Source organism: Lepidochelys olivacea (assembly GCF_965140295.1).
Source record: "Lepidochelys olivacea isolate rLepOli2 genome assembly, chromosome: 3".
NCBI lineage: Eukaryota > Metazoa > Chordata > Testudines > Cheloniidae > Lepidochelys > Lepidochelys olivacea.
Genome location: NC_140413.1, coordinates 135,889,361 through 135,917,319, shown reverse-complemented (window position 1 = coordinate 135,917,319; position 27,959 = coordinate 135,889,361). Strand labels below are relative to the sequence as shown.

The following is a 27,959-nucleotide window of genomic DNA, read 5'->3' as shown; positions in this document are numbered from 1 at the left end:
ACACTGTAAAAATTCTCAAAGAATTTCCAGTATGTTACAGTGTTTAAGTTTATGTAAAAATCTCTTAAATAACAGAGAATGATTACATTATGCCCACTAAGGCACTTATCCTGCAACATGGGTATTTTTGTGCATAATGTTAAGCAAATGTGTATCAGTCTAAAATAACAAGGCTTAGAACAATGGAACAACTAAAATGTGGCTTCATGACATTAAACCATTACATAATCTACAACTTTCCTTGAATGCTGAGAATCCTGTGGCAAAGACCTCTATTGCTCCTTGTACAAAACAGTGCCCTTAAAAACCAACAGATTAAGGAAAATTGCTAAACTTTGTTTTTCAGAATATTTTTTTAATATGGAATGTCTTAATACTGTCATTGACTGGAGCTATATAGGGCTTGGTCGTTCTGTGTCCATTGTTGATTCTGGCTGCAGTGATCCTATGTAAGCCGTGAAACTGTTGTGTTGATGTCCCCAATCATAATAATCTGGAGAGAAACTAAAAAACAAAACACAAGAATTTATGGCTGATGCCTTCATTCTCTGTATGGCTCATTTACTTAAATGGGACAGACTATAACTTCATAAATATAGTTTACATAAATTCTAGAGATGCTACTAGTAGACTTTGTACTTAAGTCTCAGATCAGCTATTTAGCGATGCATCTCTGTTCAGCAGTATTGTGGGCTCAAGGAATTGGTCATGAACTAGAGAGACTTTCATCTTTAGGCTACTGGTTGAAATCCTGTCCAGTTCATTAATGACTGAAGGTTTTTACCACCTAATGGCTTCGCTTTCCCACGTTAGGGTTCAGGGTGTTCAAGGATGTTGGACAGCAGTAGGTCAAGCCTGCCTAAATTCCTGTTCCAACAACTTGGATCCAGCTAGTAGCATTGCTGGATCTAAACATATTTTGTGTTCACATCCAACATGGTTAATACTTGGTCAGTAACTGGGAACTTGGCTCGGCTGCCATATGGTTGTCTGTCTATAAACTGTTCCAAACACTTAAGATGTTCTTTGGGTGGCACTCCCTAACCAGCCCTTTGTAAGCAGTTTGGCTGATCCTCCTCTTTTCCTTCCTGGTTCTCTGGGCAGTAGGAGATCTCAGACTACACTGTCACCAGTGCTAGTATGTGTGTGACCTCCAAGCACTCTGTGGTATGCCAAAGGCTCTGAAGATTTTCCCCAAATGCAAAGATACCACCCCAGGCAGCATGATAGCTGTGAACAGGCAAGCTTTGTTGAACTATGGTTGCATTGTGGGTCGCAGAAAAAGCTGCACCCAACTCAACCAAGTTAATTTTTATATGCAAATAGACGGAAAAACAAGAATTGGATTCTCTATGGGTGGGAATTAGTTACTAAGGGAGTCTTCTTAAAGATTATTTCATAGTGTGCTTATTCCTCTAATAATATTTTTAAAAATAAGGGGCTGACTCATGGTGGATCTCAAATATACAGAATTCCTGTGTTTTGCAAGCAGTGGAAAAGGACACTCCCTGCACCTAAACCTAGCGCTGAGTAAAGTTTCCCCTCTTGCATGTGATTTAATAGATTCTCAGGTACAAAATAAGAGTTATCTAGGAGCTCCTCCCCTCACTGCTTTACGAACAGACTGAGCTGGTAGGATGAAGTCTCATGCCCACATCTCTTCTTACTAGAGTCTTCACCACAGACCCTCTCTTTTCCCGGTCTCCTCAGTGCAGAGGTCCACATGCAGCTCTTGCCCCCTTTAGGTTTCTCCCCATATAGGTCCCGTGCTCCACCCTGAGGCCCCCTCCTGCTTTCCCCTCATGACGTAGCCCATGCTCCACCTCTTCTGGTCCCTGCTCTGCCCCTCCTTTGAGATACTTGCTGCCCGCTATGTCCCTCTGTGGAAGGGCTACACAAGACAAGACGCCAGGCCAGCCTTATGCTCTGTGCAGCCAGTGGGTGTGACATTCCCTCCCTTCCAAGCCACTGCAGGCCTGGATCACTGTGTGTGGCAGGCACCACCATGCTGTCCTCAGGGCCAGTGCCAGCTAAGCTGGATGGCTGCTGAGCAGCACTGACTGCAATGGCCAGGATCCCCCTGCCACTTACACCTGGGCCAGAATCTTTCAGAGTGTTCCTGGTAAGCAGCAGGTGGCAATTAGGGGTACCTATGGGCAGCAAATTCCCCCCCCCCCTCCCCAGTTTTTGTACTTGCTCCAGTTCTTCAAAGGGCAGGGAGAGTACTCAGCTTGGGGGAGGAGCAGAGAGCGCAAGGGGCAGGGAACTGAGGGTGTGTGTAGAGGAGAGGAGGGCTTGGCAGGTGCTAGGAGTCTTCAGGGGGGAGGGGTGCAGCAACTCAGTGGGCAGGGGGGCCTCGGAGGAGGGGCAGAGGTGAAAGTAAGTCGGTACGCCCCAGTACGGTGTACTGGCAAGGTTTCCCCAGACAGCAATTTAAAGGGCTTAGGGCTCCCAGCAGCGGCTGGAGCCCTGGGCCCTTTAAATTGCCGCCAGAGCCCCACTGCTGGAGCCCTGGGGTTGCGGCGGCAGCCAGGACCCCTGGGGCTCTGTTGGCAATTTAAAGGCCCCGCCCTCTTCCGCTTGAGGCCACGCCTCCTGCTCAGAACTCTGGGGCACCGATAAGTTCTTTAAGTTACTTTCATCCCTGGGGAGGGGGCCAGAGAGGAGATTGAGTGGGGGCAGGGCCCCAGAGCAGAGCCACAGTCCAGGCACCAGAGGAGCTTCCGGTGCTCAGGCCAGCCTCCCCAAATGCCGGAGTCATGCGCTGCCCGTGGAAAAGGAGTTTGCCTTTATACCATTTCCTCTCCCGGTCTGTCTTGCTCTCAAGCTTATTGTCCTAGTAGCACCCTGAACTACAAGTCTGAGAACTTCTGTCCTTAAAGAGCTGAACTCAAAACTGAAACTACTGCTCTGGTCCTACCCGTTAAAGGGCCAGCACCCTCTGTTATAGCTGTTAAATCAAGATACTCTATCTTCATTCTGTTATCCTTGTAATCTTTATGTGCTGCCATCTTTAATGCCTTGCCTCCCACCCTTACTCTCACACATACATGCATGTTTGTTCCCTAACGCATCCTCCTGCTGAACTCTCCTTTCTAACAGATTTTTTTCCCTACCCCTAAGTATTGTGTCTGAATTTGGTCAAAAATCATGATAAAATAAGTAGAACATTTAATCGTTCCTCACTGATCTCTTCCTCCTATAACCATCCCAATACCTCACCTGCCCTGTATGCCTTGTGGTGAAATGTTCCAGGCCAGATCATCGTCACTGTCATATCGCCGAGGGTTGTCAAAGAAATAGGATCGTGGACTGAATCCATGGCTTGGTATCATTCCTGGATTTGTCTAGGGGGGAAACCATCCATCAGTGAAAGTTACATCCATTTGTATCTGAGTGTCAGAGATGCCACCTGTTCATTTTCTAAAGAATACCCCTGAGGCGACGTCTCGCCAAAGGCTCCCAGCCAAGAGATATGGCAGGAGTCTGTTCAACTATTTTTCCCCCTATCTCTCGCCTCCTGTTCTGCTTTCTCCATTTCCTCCCTTTAAACCTACCAACTCCCCACTTCCCATGAGTGGAAGTGCTCATGCTACCAGACCTGCTGCTTTACACGTCTGTTCTAGGCTCCATATAGAGTGACCAGATGTCCCGATTTTATAGGGACAGTCCTGAATTTTGGATCTTTTTCTTATATAGGTTCGTATTACCCACCACCCCTGTCCCGATTTTTCACATTTGCTGTCTGGTCACCCTAGCTCCATATCAATTCCTCTCCACCCCAGTCTGCCCTCCCAATAACACCGCCCACTTGCTTCCCTTACAGAGAGCAATTTGGACCCGGCAGACAGAGGAAGAGGCATACAGTAGGATGATAAGGTTGAGGAGATGAGGAATTCCCAGGCAAAGGGATGGAGAGCTGTAGCCACCAGGCAAATGACCTCTAGTACAACCTCCCAATGTCCTGAAATTCACTCTCCTATCTTTACTGGCACAGCATCCCCTACCAGCTTCCCATTAACCCAGGGAAACTGACCAATCTGTCCCAATGAAACTATACCCAATTAAAGGGTGGGAATAGAATGCTATTATGTCTCTCAGCAGTGATATACTCACCTCAGAGCCATGGGCCAAGCCAGGGGGAAACATCCATTGAGTGAGGGAGTGAAGGGGCCTTCACACAATTTTTCCATTTACAAAAATAAAAACCCAAACCACTTTCATTTTAGTTTAACTAGTGTGTTTTTTTTCACTCTGACCCACAGTGTGGCTCAGATTCAAGACACTGTCCTACACATTCCCATGCACACTTGATTTTTTTTCTCTTCCATTCAGTGCCAGTATCCCCTTCCCCCCGACTCTCTGGATATGCTGGGGCAACATTTTTATTCTTGGCCCAGAGCAAGATAAAGGGTTGATCCTGCATTGTTCATTGGCATAAAACTAGTTACAGTCTTTTTTCCTTTTGTATTAAAAAAAACAGCAACCCAAAACCCAAGCAGTAAACGTGTGGGATTTCCCCCCAGTTCACTTGCTTGACACTCTAGCAATGTTAGCATAAGAGCACTCAGTTATGCTCTACAGGCAAAAACAAATTACCAGAGACAGCAAAACAAGCATATTATTGCCTTAACAATTCTAGGAACCAAAAGTTTATTTTTGAATACAGCTAAGCAGTTCCTAGTTTTTAATTTTGGAGAGGAAAATGCAACCAACTCAACACTACCCCAAAGTTTTCTGTTTAAGCAATCACCATTTATAAATAAGGAAAGCAGAGCCAAACGTTGGGTTTTCACTAAAGTTTGGTTGTTTCTAGATATTTTGTGGACTAGTGGATGCAGTTTGTTTTAATAGTAATGCTTTATATATAATCTTCCTCTTTTCTTGGCAATCCTTTTCCGGCATATTAATAAGTACTTGGTAATTCTGCAACTATTAACAAATGTTTATATTACAATACTCTCCTGTGACTCTTGGACTCCATCTTGTGGCAAATTTGCATGAAAACTCATGGTGTGGCTTTACTAAAGAATCTGGAGCTTGGGCTTTTGTTGATTTTTTTGTACTGAAAGTTGTGAGCTTAACTGTAGTGGGGTTGTTTATTTAACTTTTTCAGTTTTTCTCTTGCTGTGACATAGATAAGCATAAACCTATTTGTTATTTTTCTACACACACAAAAATAAGGCATACATTTTTAAAAAGTGAGGGTAATTAACCATTGGAACAATTCACCAAGGGTTGTGGGGGATTCTCTGTCCCTGGCAATTTTTAAACCAAGATTGGTTATTTAAAAAAAAGTATTCTAGTTCAAAAGTAGTTATTTTGGGGAACTTCTGTGCCCCGTGTTAACAGGAGGTCAGACTAGATCAGTGGTTCTCAAACTGGGGATCGGGACCCCTCACAGGTTTGTGAGGTTATTACATGGGGGGGTCGTGAGCTGTCAGCCTCCACCCCAAACTGCACTTCACCTCCAGCATGTATAATAGTGCTAAATATTTTTAAAGTGTTTTTAATTTATAAGGGGGGGTCGCACTCAGAGGCTAGCTGTCTGAAAGGGGTCACCAATACAAATGTTTGAGAACCACTGCCCTAGATGATCACAATTGTCCTTTCTGACCTTGAAATCTTTGAATTTATGAAAACCGTAGTATTTGATCAGGCACATTTAACAGCAATGTTAGGTAAAGAACATAGCCCCTGTAAAAGGTACCTGTAAAATGAGTGAAGTTACAGAGTTCTCTATTTAAATTAGGACTAGCTTGCTCCTCCTAACCCTACCCTACCAAACTTCTAGAGTCCTAGGGTTTTGTCTAGACAAGATATAAAGGTGTAATGTTAGAACTTGTTAGCTAATGTGTTCTTTCACTAACATTTAGCAGAAGAATGTAGTCCATAGTTGTTGTCTTGTTTAACTTCAGTAGGACTATTCATGCGTAAAGGTTTGCAGGATCAGACCCTAAATGGCAGTGCAAACTTTCCCACACATTTACCAGTGTGTCCCACATTAATCTGGAGGGATTGCCTGCTGCTATGAGAAGATATTTTGGTTTCTCTGCCTACTTAAGTCCAACATATGTTTAGCTTTCAAACCTTGGCTTCACCACTCCGCTGAAACTGCTAACAAGATTTCAGTCAGTGCCAACTGTGGTGCTGGTTTTTGTGATATGGAAACTTCTTCAAAGAGAATTGGGCTAGGACCATCAAACTCATTTCATATGTGCCACTGAGCAGCTATCAGATGATAACTTGCAGCTGGCTTTGAATCAATGCCCTAAAAATGAAAGACACTGTACCCCATTATCAAACTCAAGTGCCAGGTAAATCTTCTACAATAACGACCTAGTAGGGGAAAGTGGTATGTTTGGATGATCTAAAGTATTTTATTTTTACTGAGAACAGTTTGAAAATAAAAAGTTAAAATGTGGAGAAATAAAAACTAACAGTAAATTGAGCTCTGAGGATTATCTGAAGGTTGTGCCTGGAAAAGGTTTTACTTACTAGGTCTTTTGTAGGGTTTCGAACACGGAAGAAGTAAACAACTAAGGAAGTGGGCAGCAGCTCCCAGATAAAGAGGATCACTCCAAATACGATGTATCCAGCATCTCCCAGCTGACATTTTAGATCTGCCTGTTGAAAAGTCAGAGCAGCATGTTAAAAAATGAGAAAGTGAGTTTGTTTTAAAAAGTATAAGAAACAAAATCAGCGTTCTTAGGGTGAAATGTATGTAAGCATAAGGGAATATGATGGAACATCTAGTAGCTGTGTATAAAAGTAAAGCAGCAGATTAACCTGGCTACAAATCGTTAACAATAAAAACCCCTTTGGAAAGATAAAAAATTCTATTTTATTTTGTACAATACCTTTCCCTTCCTCCTTTTTAAATGATCATCATCATCATCCTTAGAGTGCTTTTCTCCCTTACCCAAAAGCTACAGAGAATAGTTAAGTCTCGTGGCTACCTGCCAAGCTCTTAGACTGTCAAGAAAGTGAGAAAATAAGATACTAGTGTTCTAAACTCTTTCAAGCTTTGAGAAACAAATTAAAACCTTTTGAGTTCAGTGCAAGCCCCACTAGCCCGAGTCTGTCGACGGGGTTAAGAGGCTCACTCCAAATGACTCCAAAATGTTGTGTAGACATGGGCACCCAAAAATGAAGGCACCAGGAATTGCTAGTCATATTTTGCTAAATTCAGAATGAAAGATCAGTCATTGGCCATCTCTAGTTGTGAGAGCAGCCAGCATGCACTGCAATGGTCCAGCCCCCTGGTGGGCAGAAGGTATTAGGCTTTTATGTAAAAGAGGCATCACAGGCTGTCCCATGTCCCATGAAACTTCGTGGCAGGTTAGGGGAAGCACATGGACCAGGAATGTAGGTAGGATACGGCACCTCCCATTTAATTGAACTCCCCTGATTTTAAGCCAACACCCATGTACTGGGACCTGAGCATTATCCTGTTTACTTTTAAACGATGTAAACATCTGAGGTCAAAGGCTGGGATTTTCAAAAGAACCTAAGGGAGTGAAAAGAAAAGGAGGACTTGTGGCACCTTAGAGACTAACAAATTGATTTGAGCATAAGCTTTCATGAGCTACAGCTCACTTCATCGGATAGTGAGCTGTAGCTCACAAAAGCTTATGCTCAAATCAATTTGTTAGTCTCTAAGGTGCCACAAGTCCTCCTTTTCTTTTTGCGAATACAGACTAACACGGCTGCTACTCTGAAACCTAAGGGAGTGAGGCATTCAACTCCCATTGAAATTCAACAGGAATTGTGTGAACCAGCATTCAGTCTTAGCTGTCATTTTGGTTTAATTAAAACTTGACCGATCATCATATGTTAAAACTGGTGCTATGTGAAGGGAACATGCAGCTATTCTTTATCGATAGAGCAGGAAAAACACTTCTTTTTTATGGGGGGATGCTGACCCCACTGAAGTCAATAGAGCTTTGACATTGACTTCAGAGGACACACGATTTTGCCCACATGTTTAAATTGTAAATGGAGTCACCTTCTTGTCTCCACTGCTACTCAAATATGATTCAAACTATTCAGTAGTCCTTTCACTAAAGGTAAAAAACAAAACAAATCCCATACACCTGTTTTTAATAGAGGGGAGTTGGCTTTCTAAATCTTAAAAATAAATATAAATAAAGTGCAGTAACCAGAAGGTAAGTTTTTTTTTATATTGTTGGTTTTGTGACTGCTTTTTCTTCTGACCGGATTATTTTTCCCTGACCATTTTATTACTGGAAAGATCATAGTCTTGGAGCAGAACAAACTTGGTGCATTTTTTTTTAATTTAAAAAATCCAAAGGATTTTATTGTATTAGTTCTTGTTTGTTGTCAATTCTGACTATACAGGATCAGTTTTCCTTGTTAGCAGTAAACTTCATACTTGCCTGATCCGATACATTGTACCAATCATAATCAAAAGAATTGACTTTCTTGGTTTGAGAAAATGATAAGATGAATAAGTTGTAACAGGCTCTTGAGGTATAAAGTAGTATAACGGTCACGCCTATAGTTGTCACCTGACACACAGATGAACCCTAGAAGAGAGAGTTAAACATATTTTAGTATTTATGTCTGATAATGGCAAGAACACCGTTTTGCATGGGCTTGGTGATCTCTGCTTCACTGTGTATAATCTTGAATAAATTTACTTTTTTTTTTTTTATCTGGGAATCTTTTTCCAAGCTTCCAGTTCTTAGCATGGTCAGCTACTATTCAATGACTCTGTCTAATACTGCAGGAAGTACTAGTCTTAAAGTACCTAAAATAAGATCAAAAAAGAGTTGTACATGGGGAATAAAACCTATTGGATAGATCATCCATTGCATCCTCACGCAAAAATAAAACCTCCAACACGACACCAGACTGAGAACTTCCTATATCAGATCTTGCACTGATACCATCATGCGATGTTGTGCATTTTACAGCTACATGCTACCCATATATTAGCCCTCTGAGTAAGTACAGAACAGCTGGTAACAGTTATTGGTAAACATATTGCACATAGGAATTCACATCCTACTCTGCAGATTTGCCCAATTTATAATTTAGTATCAACAGGAGAGTCTCATTGAGCAAAGACTAGAGGAGTAGGATGAGTGTGTGGAACAGTAAGTGAATTTGAGGTCAGGAATGTAGATTGGAGTGGGGCCCTGGTCAGTGTTTTGGAAGTTAGGAGAGCTCTCTTCTGTTGGACGTGGAAATGGATAGAGTTTGTAGGGGAATGGTGTGATCCACATGCAGGATTGAGAGTAGCCAGGTTGCAGCAGAAATTCAGAGGGTAGGGATTGAGAGAGAGAGTCCATAACAGTAGGCATCACAGGTACTGAGACAAGATCTGATTAAATCTCTGGGCACAGACAGGACTAGGCTAAGGATCAATGTTAGTTCTGTCCTAGAGACAGGCACATATACAGACAAGATAACAGATGGAGGGGAAGAGGCTCAAGAAGGACTCTGTGGGGCTGGCCTGGTGGCAGCCTTTTACACAACCAAATGAGAGAGAACAAAGTTGTCCTGAGCTCTCTGGATGAGCAGAGGTAAGGCTTTCAACCTCTGTAGGGAAGGGAAAACCCTTGTTTCCATCTCACGTGACTCCCTCTCCTTCCCACAATGGAGGCATATAGTACAATAAATGGGCTCCAGAGCCTGACAGAGTTGGAAGTTGCCCACCTCATCATGGGCCCTTTTACAATAGGAGGGCCTACCCAGGAGATAGGAGGGCCTACCCAGGCAGAAGCATAACTCCAAGATGTCTAGCCTGGGTTACAAAGTCTAAAGGCAAGTAGTAGTGGGATCAAAGGCTTAGGACAAGGAGGATACAATTACTTAAGCATCATGTCATTTCACCAGGTTATAGTGGTCTCCAAACCTTCACATAAAATATTTCTTCCTCTACATTTCTATTGAGGCCTTTTCAGCTGTATAGTTGTGGCAGAATGGAAGGGGCATGGTTTCATGAGACCCCAAATAACTCTGACCAGCTGTACAAGGATGCACTGTTTTCTTTGTACACAGGAATGCAGCATGGTATAGTGGGAGTGCTTTCCCTTGAGATGCCACATTCCATTGCCTTGTTGCGCTGATGTTACACTTTTATAAATGTCACGTCAATGCAGTATTGACCTTTTTCTGCCTTCTGTGAGAATTTGTGTTCCTAACTCTGACAGTCTGAGGGTGCTTTCTGCTTCAGAGTTTCCCTTGGCACTCTGAGCAGTAGAGTCTTCTCAAGCAGTGGCCTGCCTGGCTGGTTTTTTGGGGGTTATCTCATAGCACTCACTAGATTCACTGTCCTGTCTGCACCTTTCTCTTTGCTTCAAGCAGACCATGAGCAGCTGGGATGGAGGGAAAGGTGGGAGGAATGAGTGGAGAAAGGAAGGCTTTAGCTGTTTTTTTCCCTCATAGTATTGTAAAAACTGAGCTCATTCAATATATTGTATATGAAGCTGGCCAACAGCAGAGTTAAAAATTGTCCTTGAGAGAGAATATAGTTATAGTTAGAGAATATATATAGAGAATATAGTTATGCCAACATTGATCATCTCCCTTCACAAGCAGTATTTTTTCCTACCAACACAAGAAGCCTGGGTCAGCCCCTACGTTTGGGAATTATATCACCATTTATGAAAAACTAGCTAGCACACCCTTCGCAGCAAAACGACTTAAGACATTGATTCATCTGATACACTGTGTCCCGGGTACTACTCAGCCTGCTTGACATCCTGGATGTGAGTTCACAACTTTGTAGATCAGCATGACTGACTGTCTGATTAGATGGATGCTGCAAATACTGCTAGACTTGCCCGTCAACGGGAGCATAATATGGTGGCAGACCTGGCTTGCAGTGACATTTGTGCTGACTTCAGAGACTCAGATATTTATAAGAGGATTGAAACCAGAAATACGGTACGTAGCTGTGAAAGCTGTGGTGAGACCATAGCAAACGACAGGAAATGCTGTCAAGAGGAAACAGTTGTTACGTACTTCTCTATTCGCACTCTGTGTTGGAGAATCAACTATGCTGTTATGGAAACAGAGGAGGAAGCTGTTGACTCAGACATCACAGCTCAGTTCTCCATGCTGCAGGTACCACAAGACAGAAGAAAGCAGCTGGCATTTTTCAGTGCTGTTTTTGCCAGAATACAGGGAAGGCTAGTGCAGTATAATATTTAAATATGTTGTAGCTTTAATCACTTTGAGCTCAACAAATAAAATAGCATGATAAAAATGTTTTGTCCACTATGGGCCAAATCCTCAGAGCAGTGTCCAGCCTAAGTAGCTGGCTGCTGGGAAGATACACAGGGAGAGTAGGGGAAGGGGACTCCTTCCTCACAGGCCACAAAGATTGCTTAACCCTATTAGCTGCAATAGGTTTACATGCCCTCTTCAGAGGGCTGAGGATACCTGAAGTGGCAAGACTCTAGTCATGCACTTGCTGCTTGTGCCATGCAAGGAATCTCCAAAGAATGGGGCTCTACCTATGTGAGTGCTGTGTACCCCACATTTGGCCCTCCCACTCCTGCCCCAACTTTGCACAGTAGAACTAAAAGAGTTCCACTTCCTGAGGCTCTGTGACTATGCAGGAGAATGCAGGATTTACCCCTGTGCACTTTATCACCCCTGTGATATTTGAACAGAGGGAGATAGCAGATGTGAGAGTCAAATGGAAGGGTGCCAAATCTCCAAATACCACAATGTGGGCATTTCTGCCATTTAGGGTTACCAGGTGTCTGGTTTTCGACTGGTACACCCAGTCGAAAAGGGACCCTGGCATCTCCGGTCAGCACCGCTGCCAGGCTGTTAAAAGTGTGGTTGGTGCAGGGCTGGCAGGCTCCCTACATGGCTCCACTAGGCTCCCCAGAAGCAGCGACATGTCCCTTGAGTGGCATGGGGTGGTCATGGGGGCTTCGCATGCTGCTCCCACCCCAAATGCTAGGAACCGTGACAAATAGGAGCTGCAGGGGTGGTGGGTGCGGGCAGAGCCCCCTGGCCGCCTCTGTGCCTAGGAGTCGGACATGCCGGCCGCGTCCCGGGAGCCGCCTGAGGTAAGTGCCACCTGGAGCCTGCACCCCGAACCCCTTCCTGCATGCAAACTCCCTCCTGGAACCCCATGCCCCAAACCTCCCCCAACCCCCTGCCCCAGCCCCTCCCGCACCCTGAACCTCTCATTTCTGGCCCCTCCCCGGAGTCCACACCCCCAGCTCAGAGCCCGTATCCCCTTCCACACCTCAACCCCCTGCCCCAGGCCAGAGCCCCCCCACACTCCAAACCCCTTGGCCCCAATCCCCAGCCCAGAGCCCCCTCCTGGACCCCAAATCCCTCATTCATGGCCCCACCCCAGAGCCCGCACCCCCAGCTGGAGCCCTCATCCCCTCCCAACCCTCTACCCCAGCTGGGTGAAAATGAGTGAGTGAGGGTGGGGGAGAGTGAGCAACAGAGGGAGGGGCGATGGAGTGAGTGGGGGTGGGGGCATAGCCTCGGGGAAGGGGGAGGAAGGGGGCAAGGCAAGGGTGTTCACTTTAGTGCGATTAGAAAGTTAGCAACCCTACTGCCATTCCAATTTTATATCACCACATGGCATGGATTTTTACTAAGAATTTCAGAACAACTTTAACAGTTCAAGCTAAAAATCACGTGGCTACAATCTCCAGCTTTCAGAGCTGTAAACTAAACACATGTAATGAAATCCTACAATAATTACACAAGCAAAATTCCCATTTCAGTTCAATAGGAGTCAATACGTTAGCGGTTATTCCTACTTCTAGGTTCGGCTGTTGGTGTGCATGTTGTATGTTTCCATCACCTCAACGCTAATTTCAGAGTTGTTGTTCTTTGCTCATGTAGGACAGATTGGATTTCCAGCGGGAAGAGAAAATGAAGGAAGGAATCGATCCCAACCTCTAGTTGGTAAACACCGCTCTGACAAAACCTCATGTTTTGATGATTTGCATGAGTTGGATAAACTTCCTTTGTAGTAAAACAAATCCACTGATCATGCCAGTTTGGTCAGCAAATGAAAAATCTGAAAAGCACAAAGCTGCAGATTGAAATCTACCCATCAGTCATGGGCTTTCTGTTGTATGTCCACACTGATTAAGTAGGAAAAGTAATTAGATGGCCAACCAGCAGGGAAGAATTTTATTATAAGATTTTCTTCATAGTAACTGAAATTTACAGTATTGGCAGCTTCATCATGATGAGAAGGATAATATATTTTCATTAAACTCTAGTCATTTACTTCCAGACTTAAACTCCTAATGCAAGTCAGAAAGTCAAGGGATCTTTGAGAAAATAAGCCCTCCTTTACTATTTATGAATGTTACAGAATATCCTCTATTGACTTTGTGCCAAATATGTATTGGCTTCAATAGCATTACACTAACTATGAGTCTGCCTGTTTGTCTACTTAACATATCCCAAACTTGTCAACATAACAGACTATATCCTTAAAGAATACCTGCTGCAGGATCTTAAGTGAATCTCCTTTTCAACTGGACCATTTTTATAAAGTGGAAGTACTTTTAAATACAGCCTTAGGCCTGGTCTACACTGGGGACGGGGCGGAAATCGATATAAGACATGCAACTTCAGCTATGTGAATAACGTAGCTGAAGTCGATGTACTTAGATCTACTTACCGTGGTGTTTTCACTGCAGTAAGTCGACTGCTGATGCTCCCCTGTTGACTCTGCCTGCACCGCTTGCTCCAGTGGATTACCGGAGTCAACAGGAGAGTGCTCGGCAGTCGATTTATAGCATCTTCACTAGACGCGATAAATCGACCCCTGCTGGATTGATAGCTCCGGAGGTAAGTGTAGACATGCCCTTAGTCATTGACAGAAGGACATGCACCATTCACGGAAGACAGTTCATACTTTGTGTTACTGTTTATTTTCATGGACATGCTGCTCCCTTAAAGACTTAAAGTAAATTGACAGACTGAGGGAGCCCAAAGGTGCTCTTCAACTATCTACATATAGCAGCACTGAAATGCAGCTGTGTTTGAGGTGGAGGACAGCAGCCAACTGAAATATAGCTGAGGTATGTGATAAATTCTGGCCAATGACAACTTCTGCAAACTCTTATTTAAAGTGCTATGGCATCTTTAGTAACAATGCAGAGCAGAAAGCATCTTGGTAAACTACATGGTATTCAATTGATCTGTTTTAGAAGGAAGAAAGGCTAAGTTGAAATTCTGGAATTAATATCCTTGGTTGCAGAGTCTAAAGAATTTTTTAAACCTGAGTCTCGTCCCACTAAATTGTCTCCTTTGACCAAAACTATTCTTAAGTAAGATTTAAATGATCTCTAAAATGTACTTTACCTTGGATTCCAAGTAAATGTTGGCTAAAGACATCTTGGAAATCTTATACAGACAGATGGAGAGTGAGATGGCACACAGAACAAACAATGTGTCATTAATTGCCACCCGGACAGAGACAATGACTTTCCTCTCTGAATTCTCTGTTCTCACCAACACAGCACACGTTAAATTCACCAAGAGGAAGAGGAGACTGATGAAGAGAGAAGCCAGATAGAGAGGCAACCTGGAGAGGGAAAAACAGGCTTTTAGAACTACTGTTTAGCAAGTGTCAGCAGTGTGCTTGAAGCTGCACCTAGAGCAAGGGAAGATACTGTCCCTGTGTCAAGGCTGTCACAGCTGACACACAGAGCAGCTACACCAAACTGATTCAGAATGCTCTACGTGGCCTCGAGGATGATTACAGTTGATTTCACAACTATTTTTAAAATCCAGAATAAACTGATATTCAAGCCATATACTTACTTGTAAGGGATAAAGCATGAAAGATGGGGCAGTCTTAACACATATGGGAGAAAAGCATGTATAAGACAAATGTAATATAGACAGATCTTTACATCTATTTTAAACGGATGTGTTTACTTTGCTAGGCTCTGCACATCATATCTCTGGGGAATCCCTCTGACCATTCAACCAGACTCAGTGTGCGTGAGGAAGCCATTGTTAGCTGAATGGTCGAGCTGTGTGGAATGCTATGGCTTTAGGCCTGGGTGTTGTACACACTCAATGCCATGAGTAGAACCACTGACTACCCATTTTTTAAAGTCATATTTTGTATCAAATACAGGAAGCCCTTTTTAAAGTCTAAAAGCCATGAGGCAGCTGGCTACTAAACGCTGCTTTCTCCTCCCCCAAATATCTTTGTCACATGCAGCTTCTTTGAGGGAACATTCAAAATTCTAAATATGAAAACTTGGGGATGGCTTGGCACCTTGCAACCCGCTCCAAGTGAAGGGCAGCACATAGCTGCGCTGCCCCACCTCAAGAGCAGAGCAAGGCCTGAACGGCGAGTCTGAGAGCTGCCCACTCCTCAGTCATCTGGTGAGGAGAGGGGGGTAGCAACTTGGCAGCAGGTGCTTTGCTCTCCCTCTTCTCCACACATCTCCAACGTTGCAACGCAAAGTCCATGCAGAAGGATAAGGATGCTCCTTATGCTCCTTTACTCCCATATGCAGTAGCAGAGCCAAGATCACAATCGGTCTCAGAATTTAAAAAAATAAGCAAAAGTGTTACCATTCTTATTGATTACTTATTTCAGTATTGTCAGGTTTTGTTAAGAGTTACTAACCTAGGCCAATAGAGAAGCCATTCAGGTGAGTTTGCAGTCCATCTTGCGGTCTGCTTGGAAGTTTGGCCTGGGGTTGGGATATATGCCCAGGTTCTCTTTTGAGTAATCTAAATTCAGTCTGTAAGAATAGTTTTGCCCACCTACACAGCAGTGGAAAATATTGCCCCAAAAGGTTAATAGTGTGTAATTTATGAATCATGAGTAGGGCTGCAGGTTTGTCATGGTGTTAGAAATGTCACAGATACCAGGATATTTCTGTTTGTCTGTGCGACTTTTCTTTGTGTCTGTGTCTGTGATTTTAATGAAGCGGTATTTCCCAAATGGTGGGTTGTGACCCAGGAGTGCATCACAGGTAGGTTTTAAGGGTCACCAGCATGGTGCAGAGGGGAGGACTGGGAATTGGGCAGGGCTGGAAAGCTAGCTTGCCCCCTAGTAACCGCACAGTGGCAACACCTGTCCCAAAGGACTGGCCCAGCTCCCCCACTCTCAGCATTGTGTCCTGGCACATGAGGTTGCTGTGCCATTTACTCAGATTTAACACATCTGCCTTACCCACCCCCCACCTCCACCCCGTCATGAGGCAGGGGCAGCTAGGCCAAACCTGAGCAGTGCTGTGACCCTGTGCACCAGGCCTCAACACTCAGAGCAGGGAGCAAGAGCCAAACCCAGCCCCATGGGACAGGAGCTGCCATTGCAGAGTGAGTGCAGGGCAGGGGTCACTCTGCAACACCCTTCACCCCAGGCCAGGATTAGAGGTGTGGTGCCAGGGTGCTGCTGTGGCTGGTCAGTGCCCCGCTGGCAGGGCGAAGAGGAGGGGAGGGGAGGATTTACGTGTCCTGCATTTAAAGAAGTAGAATTGAATGTTCATAGCTGTGACTTTACAAACCACTTCCTCCTAAACATGTGGCATTTCCTGAATCATGGTTGCTCTGTGATTTTTTTTTTTAAATAGAAAAGGTCATGACAAATCTGCAGCCCTGATCATGATATAAAACTAAAGCACTGTTAGCTCATTTCAAAACGAGTCAGTGCTCCCTTTTGCCAGAACTGGTAATTGGAAAAGAAAGGGTGCTTCCCTGAAAGCCTTTTTATATGTAACAGGGAGAACTGAAAGAGCCTAAAGCCACTACTTATGTTTATGAATCAATCCCATTTTTTCCAGTTACATTCTGCAGTTAGCATGGATGGCCTGGGGTGGAAATTACCCCTCAGAAGGAAGATAGTGCTCACTGTGAACCTTTAAGGATAGGGTATTTTCATTAATGCTATTTATAGATCAAATTCCAGCCTGCAGAAGGTTTTAGGGTGAACATTCTGAAACATCTCCATCATACCCCACAAAATAATGTCAGGGGCACGTTAGTCCTGAAGCTTTTATCTTTCACATAAATGAATTGGTCTGAAGAATTATGCTCTCTGTTCTAGTGATTGTAACTTTATGAATAAAATGTAAGCCAGGTCGCAAAAGGCTTTAAGCGATGGGCATGCCTGTTCCTTCTCCTCCCCTACCATTTCTCAATGCATGGCCCCCAACACAAAGTACTCCGCTCTTCTAGCTCAGATTAGGAAAACTATTTCCCTCAAAGGTGATGCTCTTAAATTCTACCCACAAGCCACCATTCACAATAGATTGTACAGATGTTCCAAATGTGATCATACATGTTCTCTGAGTTCCTTTGGCTCAGCTCCCTTGCAGTGGGGTCTGAAAACTCCCATGCCTGTATGTTGTGCTAGGCTTCTTGTGCTTCAGTGATGCTTGTATGCCCTGCTAGACTTTTTGACCTTGGTTGCCCACTAGAGGGACTGAGGTGCACTCTGGGCTGTACCAGTCTTCTTGCATTTGGATCCTGGACTGGGGGCAGCCAAAAGTGTTGGTACTTTCCTGCCACTCATACAATCCTGATGTCAAGATGAGCTGTAACTCACAGTTTGTACAGCTCTTTATAATATGATCTTCCCTCCCCTTTCTTACATAATTTGAGCAGTGAAATTGACAGGTTTCATGATTTCATAGGAATTTAAGACCAGAAGGGACCAGATGATCCTTTAGATTAACCTCCTGTTCACCACAGGTCTTTACATTTCACCCAGTTACCCAGGTACTGAGCCCAATAACTTTAGTCAAACCAAAGCATTTCAGTCCTCAGCTGACTGAACAGTTCTGACAATTAAAGGGTTCTCACTGTGCCTCTGAATTAGCAACTATTGAAAAGACCGGGGCAGGTTACTCATTTCACAGGTATTGTATGAGGTTCTGAAACTGTGGACAGACACGCTGCATCACTTGTCCTCAAAAACATGAACGGAGGATATCTCAGCAACCACAGCAACTAGAGACTTAATTTTGGTTAATGAAAGCTTAGAGACCAGTGAACAAGAGGGCAGTGTGGAAGAGGTGCTGCCACATCATACTGCCGCACACTGGTCCAGTCCAAGCCTTGAGTCCCATGGCATATCATCTATTTAAATAGCAAGATAAAACAGAAATTTCATGGGCAACATGACTGTTTATCTCCCTTGGGGATTTCCAAATGCTGGATCTCAGTATTGTATCAGCTCAGCCTCTTCCCATGGACCCCCTTGTGGCCAGGGATGATGGTGCAGTGTTTTATCTCAGTTTCCCCTCTTGGTTCCTCAGTAACTCACAAAGAGGCTTTCACAAGTCCAGTAATAGCTCTTGTTGGAGCTTTTATAAAACAAAGTTCCAAAATAAACAAAAAAAGGCCCTTGAACCCAGCTGTAATCTGGGCTCAGTCCCTCCTCCCTGAGAAACCGCCTCTTCCTCTGTTCCCTAAATCTCAGGAAAAGACACAAGGCCTGGTCTAGCTTCTTTGTCTTCTCCCCACAAGGAAAACCAAGCTTCTAGTTCAGGGGTCGGCAACCTTTCAGAAGTGGTGTGCCGAGTCTTCATTTATTCACTTTAATTTAAGGTTTCACGTGCCAGTAATACATTTTAACATTTTTAGAAGGTCTCTCTCTATAAGTCAATATATTATATAACTAAACTATTGTCATATGTAAACAAGGTTTTCAAAATGTTTAAGAAGCTTCATTTAAAATTAAATTAAAATGTTGATCTTATGCCGCCGGCCTGCTCAGCCTGCTGCCAGCCTGGGGTTCCATTCACTTAGGCCGGCAGCGGGCTGAGCGGGGCTGGCGACCAGGACCCTGGCTGGCAAGAGGCTGGCAGCCAGAACCCCAGACCGGCAGTGGGCTGAGCGGGGCTGGCAGCCAGAACCCCAGACCGGCAGTGGGCTAAGCGGGGCTGGCAGCCAGAACCCCAGACCGGCAGTGGGCTGAGCGGGGCTGGCAGCCAGGACCCCAGCTGGCAAGGGGCCAGCAGCCAGAACCCCAGACCGGCAGTGGGCTGAGCGGGGCCGGCGGCCGGGACCCCAGACCAGCAGTGGGCTGAGCGGCTCAGCCCGCTGCCAATTAGCCCACTGCCACTCTGGGGTCCCGGGCCTGTCCACATAGAGTAAGTACCTACCTTCTCCCTGGTTCTAGCCATTTTCTTCCTCTCACTGCACTGAGATGAGGGTCGGAGTGCGCCGAGAACAGGGCTGGGGGTGAAGGAGCAGGTTGGGGTGCAGGGTCTGGCCAGGAGCTAGAATGAGGGAGGGGGCTCAGGGTTGGGGCAGGAGGTTTGGGTGTGGAGTGCTTACCTGGGCAGCTCCCATTTGGTGTGAGGGGTGCAGGTGGGAATGTGGGGTGTGTGTGTGCAGGAGCTCCCGTTTGGTGCTAAGGGCAGGGGTTGGGATGTGGGGGATAGAAGAGTCAGGGCATGGGGTGTGAGGGGGCTGGGTATGTGTGGGGTTGCAGGAGTCAGGGCTGGGGTTGTGGGGGGGTGCAGGGGTGAGTGCAGAAGGCTGGGAGTGTGTGAGAGGGGTGCAGGGGTCAGGGCAGAGGGCTGGGGGTGTGTGAGGGGGGTGCAGGGGTCAGGGCAGAGGGCTGGGGATGTGGGCTAGGGTTGTGGGGGGTGCTCCCAGCCCCCTGCCCTGACCAGCTCACGGCAGGGGGCTGGAGGGGATATGCCGATTCCACCCCCTTCCCCAAGATCCCCGGAGCAGAGAGCATGCTGCAGCTCTGCTTTTCCCTGTCCCCCTCCATAGCAAGGGCCGTCAGCTGATCGGCTGCAGGGAGGGAGAGGAGGAGGGGCAGGAACCCAGCAGCTGGGGGAAGAGGCGGGAGGAGGGGGAAGCTTGCCTGCCCTGCAAAGAGAGAGTGGGGCGTGGGGGGCAGAGAAGAGTGGGCCGGGCAGGATTTTTAATGGCATACTGCTGTCTGCCAGGGTCCGGCAGACAGCAGTGTGCCATTAAAAATTGGCTCGCATGCTATCTTTGGCATGTGTGCCATAGGTTGCTGACCCCTGATCTAGCTGGTTCTTTCTACCCAGCCCCAACTTCAGGGACCACTGCAGGAGACATTATTTTTCCTTGCACCTTCACTCTACAACAGGGGTGGCCAACCTGAACTTGAGAAGGAGCCAGAATTTACCAATGTACATTGCCAAAGAGCCACAGTAATACATCAGCAGCCCCCCATCTACGCCCACCCGCCCCCGGCTCCCAGCACCTCCCACCCACCGGCAGCCCCACCAATCAGTGCCTCCCTCTCCCTCTCTGCACCTCCCGATCAGCTGTTTCATGGCGTGCAGGAGGCTGGGGGGAGGGGGAGGAGCGAGGGCATGGCAGGCTCACAGGACGGGGTGAGAAGGGGTGGAGTGGGGGCAGGGCCTGTGGCAGAGCCAGGGGTTGAGCAATGAGCACCCCCCGGCACATTGGAAAGTTGGCACCCATAGCTCCAGCCCCAGAGTCGGTGTCTATACAAGGAGCCGCATATTAACTTCTGAAGAGCCGCATGTGGCTCCGGAGCCACAGGTTGGCCACCCCTCCTCTACAATGTCTTCCTCTGGCTACCCACAGCCTCTGTTTTTCTACTCCCTCAGAGGCCTGGTTTAGTCACAGACCCACTGTTATGTGCATTCTCTCCACCTGGAGAGGCAAATCACCTGCAACACAGCTGAGGACTATCTCCCTCTAGAAGGGCCAGCCACCCATGACAAGTACATTATTTATGAATGTATAGGATGCCGCCTGGTACCTTATAGTACCTTTCAGTTCTTAAGTATCAACCCAATGTCCATAACCCTGACCTTGAGGTTGGCACATAACTGGGGCTGTGCAACATTTGGGGGCTTTGCTCGGAGAGGGTCCATGCAGATGTTTTCTGTTGCTTCAGTTTCCCTTTGTGCACATTCTTTGAGTTCTGCTTTGAGCGTTTGAGTTCATTTGTACCAAAAAACTCAAAGCAAAGTTTGGCTAAAACCACCAATTTTGTCTGGTTTAATCACATGAAACTATCAAATTTCATATGTGGTTTCCACGAGAAACCATAAATTGCCTGAGACCTGCTGGTAACAGCCTACGCTCACAGAAAGGTGAGTTTGGCTTAAGCGTTCTCTTTGGCTATGTCTACACTACGAAATTAGGTCGAATTTATAGAAGTCAGTTTTGTAGAAAGCGTTTTTATACAGTCGATTGTGTGTGTGTCCACACAAATGCTCTAAGTGTATTTAGTCGGCAGAGTGCGTCCACAGTACTGAGGCAACCGTCGACTTCCGGAGCTTTGCACTGTGGATAGCTATCCCACAGGTCCCACAGTCTCCGCCACCCATTTGAATTCTGGGTAGAAATCCCAATGCCTGATGGGGCAAAAGCATTGTCATGGGTGGTTCTGGGTACATATCGTCAGGCCCCCCTTCCCTTCCTTCCTCCGTGAAAGCAACGGCAGACAATCGTTTTGCGCCTTTTTTCCTGGGTTACCCATGCAGACGCCATACCACAGCAAGCATGGAGCCTGCTCAGCTCACCATCACCGTATGTCTCCTGGGTGCTGGCAGACGCGGTACTGCATTGCTATACAGCAGCAGCTCATTGCCTTTTGGCAGCAGACAGTGCAGTATGACTGGTAGCCATCGTCGCCGTACTCCAGGGTGCTTTTTTAGCCGACCTCAGTGAGGTCGGTCAGGGGCGCCTAGGCAAACATGGGAGTGACTCAGCCAGGTCATTTCCCTTTGAAGTTTCATCTCATGGTGATTCAGTCCTGCCGGCAGTCCTACTGCACCGTCTTCTAATGAGCAGCCAGGAGACGACAATGGCCAGCAGTCATACCGCACCGTCTGCTGCCAGCAAGATGTATAAAGATAGATGAAGTGGATCAAAACAAGAAATAGACCAGATTTGTTTTGTATTCATTTTCTCCTCCCTCCCTCTCTCTGTGAAATCAACAGCCTGCTAAACCCAGGATTTTGAGTTCTAGCCTTGAGGGGGCCATTCTGTTTCTCCTTGATGCAAAGCCACCCCTTTTGTTGATTTTAATTCCCTGTAAGCCAACCTTGTAAGCCATGTTGTCAGTCACCCCTCCCTCTGTCAGAGCAATGGCAGACAATTGTTTCACGCCTTTTTTCAGCGTAGACGCCATAGCACTGGGAACATGGAGCCCACTCAGATCACCGCAGCAATTATGAGCACTATAAACACCGCATGCGTTATCCAGCAGGATATGCAGAACCATAACCTGCAAGAAAAGCAAAACCAGGCGAGGAGGAGGCGACTGCAGCGCGGTGACGAGAGTGATGAGGACATGGACATAGACATCTCACAAAGTACGGGCCCCTGCAATGTGCACATCATGGTGTCAATCGGGCAGGTTCATGGCGTGGAACGCTGATTCTGGGCCCGGGAAACAAGCACAGACTGGTGGGACTGCATAGTGTTGTGGGTCTGGGATGATTCCCAGTGGCTGCGAAACTTTTGCATGCATAAGGGCACTTTCACGGAACTTTGTGACTTGCTTTCCCCTGCCCTGAAGCACAAGAATACCAAGATGAGAGCAGCCCTCACAGTTGAGAAGCGAGTGACGATAGCCCTGTGGCAGCTTGCAATGCCAGACAGCTACTGGTCAGTCGGTAATCAATTTGGAGTGGGCAAATCTACTGCGGGGGCTGCTGTGATGCAAGTAGCCAACGCTATCACTGAGCTGCTGATATCAAGGGTAGTGACTCTGGGAAATGTGCAGGTCATAGTGGATGGCTTTGCTGCAATGGTATTCCCTAACTGTGGTGGGGCCATAGACGGAACCCATATCCCTATCTTGGCACCGGAGCACCAAGGCAGCGAGTACATAAACCAAAAGGGGTACTATTCAATGGTGCTGCAAGCACTGGTGGATCACAAGGGACATTTCACCAACATCAACGTGGGATGGCCGGGAAAGGTACATGACGCTCGCATCTTCAGGAATTCTGGTCTGTTTCAACAGCTGCAGCAAGGGACTTACTTTCCAGACCAGAAAAATAACCATTGGGGATGTTGAAATGCCTTTAGTTATCCTTGGGGACCCAGCCTACCCCTTAATGCCATGGCTCATGAAGCCATGCACAGGCACCCTAGACAGTAATCAGGAGCTGTTCAACTATAGGCTGAGCAAGTGCAGAATGGTGGTAGAATGTGCATTTGGGGATTTGAAAGCACGCTGACGCAGTTTACTGACTCGGTTAGACCTCAGCAAAACCAATGCTGAAATGAATTTGTTAGTCTCTAAGGTGCCACAAGTACTCCTTTTCGAATATTCCCATTGTTATTACTGCTTGCTGTGTGCTCCACAATATCTGTGAGAGTATGGGGGAGATGTTTATGGTGGGGTGGGAGGTTGAGGCAAATTGCCTGGCCGCTGATTATGCGCAGCCAGACACCAGGGCGGTTAGAAGAGCACAGGAGGGTGCGGTGTGCATCAGAGAAGCTTTGAAAACAAGTTTCAGGAATGGCCAGGCTACGGTGTGAAAGTTCTGTTTGTTTCTCCTTGATGGAATGCCCCCCGCCCTGACCCCGACTCTACTTTCCTGTAAGCTAAGCACCCGCCCTCCCACCTTCGATCACCACTTGCAGAGGCAATGAAGTCATTGTTGCTTCACATTCATGCATTCTTTATTTATTCAAATCACACAAATAGGGGGATAACTGCCAAGGTAGCCCGGGAGGGGTGGTGGAGGAGGGAAGGACAAGACTACACAGCACTTTAAAACTTTAAAACTTATTGAATGCCAGCCTTCTGTTGCTTGGGCAATCCTCTGGGATGGAGTGGCTGGGAGGTCCCCGCACCGTGTTCTTGGGCATCTGGGTGAAGAGGCTATGGAACTTGGGGAGGAGGGCGGTTGGTTACACAGGGGCTGTAGCGGCAGTCTGTGCTCCTGCTGCCTTTCCTGCAGCTCAACCATATGCTGGAGCATATGAGTTTGATCCTCCAGCAGCATGAGCATGGACTCCTGCCTTCTTTCAGCAAGCTGACGCCACCTACCATCTTCAGCTCACCACCTCTCCTCGCAGTCAAATTGTGTTTTCCTGCACTCTGAGATTGTCTGCCTCCACGTATTTTGCTGTGCTGTCAGTGTGGGGACAGCATGAGGTCAGAGAACATTTAATCACGAGTGCTGTTTTTTTGCCATCTAATCTTCGCTAGCCTCTGGGAAGGAGAAACATATGCAGCTGGTGGAGGGAAAAAAAAAGGGAGAGTGGTAGTTAAAAAGACACATTTTATAGAACAATGGGTACACTCTTTCATGGTAAACCTTGCTGTTAACGTTACACAGCACATGCGCTTTCATTACAAGGTCGCATTTTGCCTCTTATTGAGGGTATGCCGGTTTGGTGTGAGAGATCACTCACGCAGGGCCGGGCAGCAGAATTCGGCTTGCAGGCAGCCATGGTAAGCCACAGTCTTTTGGCTTCTTTAACCTTCATAACATGTGGGAATGGTTTCCAACATCAGCGCCCTCATTTCCCATACAAAGTAGCAGTTGGGTTGGCCATTAAAATGGGTTGGCAATTTAAAAGGAGGGGCTGCAATTTCCGGGTTCACGGTCAGTAGAAACCCAATTAACACCCCTTCCACCCCCCACACACCCAATTCTCTCGGATGATGGCTTCACCCCTCCCCCCACCACGTGGCTAACAGTGGGGAAGATTTCTGTTCAGCCACAGGCAAACAGCCCAGCAGGAATGGCCACCTCTGAATGTCCACTTACTAAAACCACCCTATTTCAACCAGGTGACCATGAATGATATCACTCTCCTGAGGGTAACACAGAGAGATAAAGAACGGATGTTGTTTGAATGCCAGCAAACACCGGGACCATATGCTACAATGCTTTGTTCTGCAATGATTCCCAACTACGTGCTACTGGCCTGGGGTGGTAAAGTGTCCTACCATGGACTAAGGCTGCCTTCCCCAGAAACCTTTTGCAAAAGGCGTTGGAAGTACATCCAGGAGAGCTTTCTGGAGCTGTCCCTGGAGGATTTCCGCTCCATCCCCAGACATGTTAACAGACTTTTCCAGTAGCTGTACTGGCCGCGAATGCCAGGGCAAATTAATCATTAAACACGCTTGCTTTTAAAACATGTATAATATTTGCAAAGGTACACTCACCAGAGGTCCCTTCTCTGCCTTCAGGGTCCGGGAGCCTGCCTTGGGTGGGTTCAGGGGGTACTGGGTCCAGGTCCAGGGTGATAAACAGATCCTGGCTGTTGGGGAAACTGGTTTCTCTGCTTCCTTGCTGTGAGCTATCATCTTCCTCACCCCCAAAACCCGGTTCCGTGTTGCCTCCCACTCTTTGGACGGAGTCAAAGCACAGGGTTGGGCTAGTGGTGGCTGCACCCCCTAGAACGGCATGCAGCTCATCATAGAAGCGGCATGTCTGGGGCTCTGAACCGGAGCAGCCGTTTGCCTCTCTGGTTTTTTGGTAGGCTTGCCTGAGCGCCTTAATTTTCAGATGGCACTGCTGCAGATCCCTGTTATATCCTCTGTCCTTCATGCCATTGGAGATTTTTTCCAAATATTTTGGCATTTCATCTTTTTGAATGGAGTTCTGCCAGCACGGATTCATCTCCCCATACAGTGATCAAATCCTGTACCTCCCATTCGGTCCATGCTGGAGCTCTTCAGCGATTCTGAGACTGCATGGTTACCTGTGATGATGAGCTGTGCATGGTGACCTGTGCAGGTGAGTTCACCATGCTGGCCAAACATAAAATGAGATTCAAAAGTTCGCGGGCCTTTTCCTGTTTACTTGGCCAGTGCATCTGAGTTGAGAGCACTGTCCAGAGCGGTCACAACTGAGCACTCTGGGATAGCTCCCAGAGGCCAATACCGTCGAATTGCATCCACAGTACCCCAAATTCGACCCAGCAAGGCCAATTTCAGCGCTAATCCCCTCGTCAGGGGTGGAGTAAAGAAATCAATTTTAAGAGCCCTTTAAGTCGAAAAAAAGGGCTTCGTTGTGTGGACAGGTGCAGGGTTAAATTGAGATAAAGCTGCTAAATTCGACCTAAACTCATAGTGTAGACCAGGCCTTTGTAAGAAACCCCAAACCAGGGAAAACGTTTGGTAGTTTTATTACAAACATAACAATGAGCCCCTTTGCCAGAGTGTCTGATACTATTAGAGAGCAGAGGGAAGTTTTCTTTACGTGTATGCTCTGTGAAGGTGGGTTTTATTTATCTTTTTCCTATCTTGAAATCGTATCATTTCTTGATCTATATAAATACAGGGCCTGAGAACACACCCTCTCACAACTGCCTTGTTTATACAGTTATGACATCATCACATCCTGGTTACTTTGTCTTTATAGCAGATATTTTTTTAAACCGATTAAAAGTAAAATGAGGAATTCAGTGTTCAGAAATAAGGACAAATCAATCCAGTTAGTACAGATTCCAGTATTACTACAGCTTTGTCTACTCACAAATGTTGTACCTCTTTCACTATCCCATTATAATTAAATCGGCACAACCTCCCGAGCATACAGCTATCCTGTACCAGAAGGGGAATAACCTATATCAGTATAGGGCACACTAGGGATTACACCTATCTAGTGATACCCGTGTAAGAAAAAAAGAAAAAAATTCACATTCCTAACCAACACAGTTATTTATACATGTACAAAAACTGGGTGGAGACCATGCCTAAATGTTTTGAATGCAATAGGAAAAAACGTAGTATATGTATGAAGCTGTGTGTTGGGACAGTGTGTGCATGACTCAGGGTGCATGACTTGTCAACACTACAAACGGTTTGCTCGTCTAGCTAAACTGGTAGAGCTATGCCGGCAGAGCTCCATAGTGTAGGTGCAGCATATGCTGACAGAAGGAGCCTTTCTGCTAAAACCACCTCCCCCAATGACATTAGCAGTGGCAGCGGAAGCACACTTCAGTTGGCCTCGTTGCATCTACACTGGAGTCTTAGGTCAGCATGGCTATGGCAGCTAGGGGTTGAGGTTTTCTTCCTCATACTCCTAGTTGACATCGCTATGCTGGCAAAACTGTGTAGTGTAGACTAATCCTCAGACATATAGTACAGCTATTACGTACTTCAGAATGGAAAGTCTCTAATAACTACCCACTCGACACAGATACATTTCTCAAATTATGTAGAAAAATGCACTACTGTAAATATCTGTAGTTGTGGATGAAGTTCAAAGCTTCTGTTTCTCACCTTCAAACCCCTCTGCAACATTATCCTCGTTTACCTCTCTACCTTCATCTTCTCATCACCGGGCTTTGTGCAGCCTCTCTCTTTGCCACACTTTTGTTCACTCTCTGTTCTTATCTTTGCACCTTCTGTGCCAGCTGGTCTCAGCCAAGTATCCTCCCTTTCTTCATTCAATTGTCTTCTCAAAAACTACCTGTTTCACACACTGTTCAACCAATATCCATGTTTAGCTGTCTCCTCACCAAGCCTTCCAATTATTGTATTAGTATTCCACCAAACAGCTCTTAAACTCCTGCTCCGGATTATTACCTGTTGAGTTGTATCCATACCAAACCTGAATGTAAGCTTTCCAGGGCAGGAAAAATGTTTTTTCTTTAATGGTCGGTAAAGCACCATGTACTACCGAATGGTAGGGATGCGGACAAACCAAATAACTAGTCAGAAAATACTGTCTTGTTTTAAAACACAAGGTGATGGTGAAATATCAACACAGCAACAGGGCTAGAACTGAAATTTGGTACCATTCTAATATGTTCTAGTCCAAACAGGAATTAATTCTGGCCTGCATTATACAGGAGGGCAGACTAGAGGATCTTTTGTATTACTTTGCGAAAATACAAAGCATAAATACAGTCATCCTTTCTGATTTTATAATCTATGAGATTAGAGTTCCAGGTAATTCCATTTTCTCAGCCTGAGTTGCTATTTTAGCTTGTAAACTCTTCAGGACAGAGGCTGCCTCTCTTACTCTGGTTTCAGAGTAGCAGCCGTATTAGTCTGTATTCGCAAAAAGAAA

The 27,959-nt window shown here is 46.1% G+C and overlaps 1 protein-coding gene across 1 annotated transcript in view; it reads right to left on the bottom strand.

The window, feature by feature from the left end:
* Window positions 1-334: 334 nt before the first annotated feature.
* Window positions 335-27,959, bottom strand: part of GPR137B (G protein-coupled receptor 137B) — a 44,321-nt gene continuing 16,696 nt past the window's right edge. The window contains exons 3-7 of the mRNA XM_084623502.1: window positions 14,335-14,557; window positions 8,396-8,549; window positions 6,499-6,623; window positions 3,223-3,347; window positions 335-504 (exon numbers count right to left, since the gene is read on the bottom strand). Coding sequence (XP_084479628.1) covers window positions 393-504; window positions 3,223-3,347; window positions 6,499-6,623; window positions 8,396-8,549; window positions 14,335-14,557 — 739 coding nt within the window. The 3' untranslated portion in view covers window positions 335-392. The remainder of the gene's footprint in view (window positions 505-3,222; window positions 3,348-6,498; window positions 6,624-8,395; window positions 8,550-14,334; window positions 14,558-27,959) is intronic.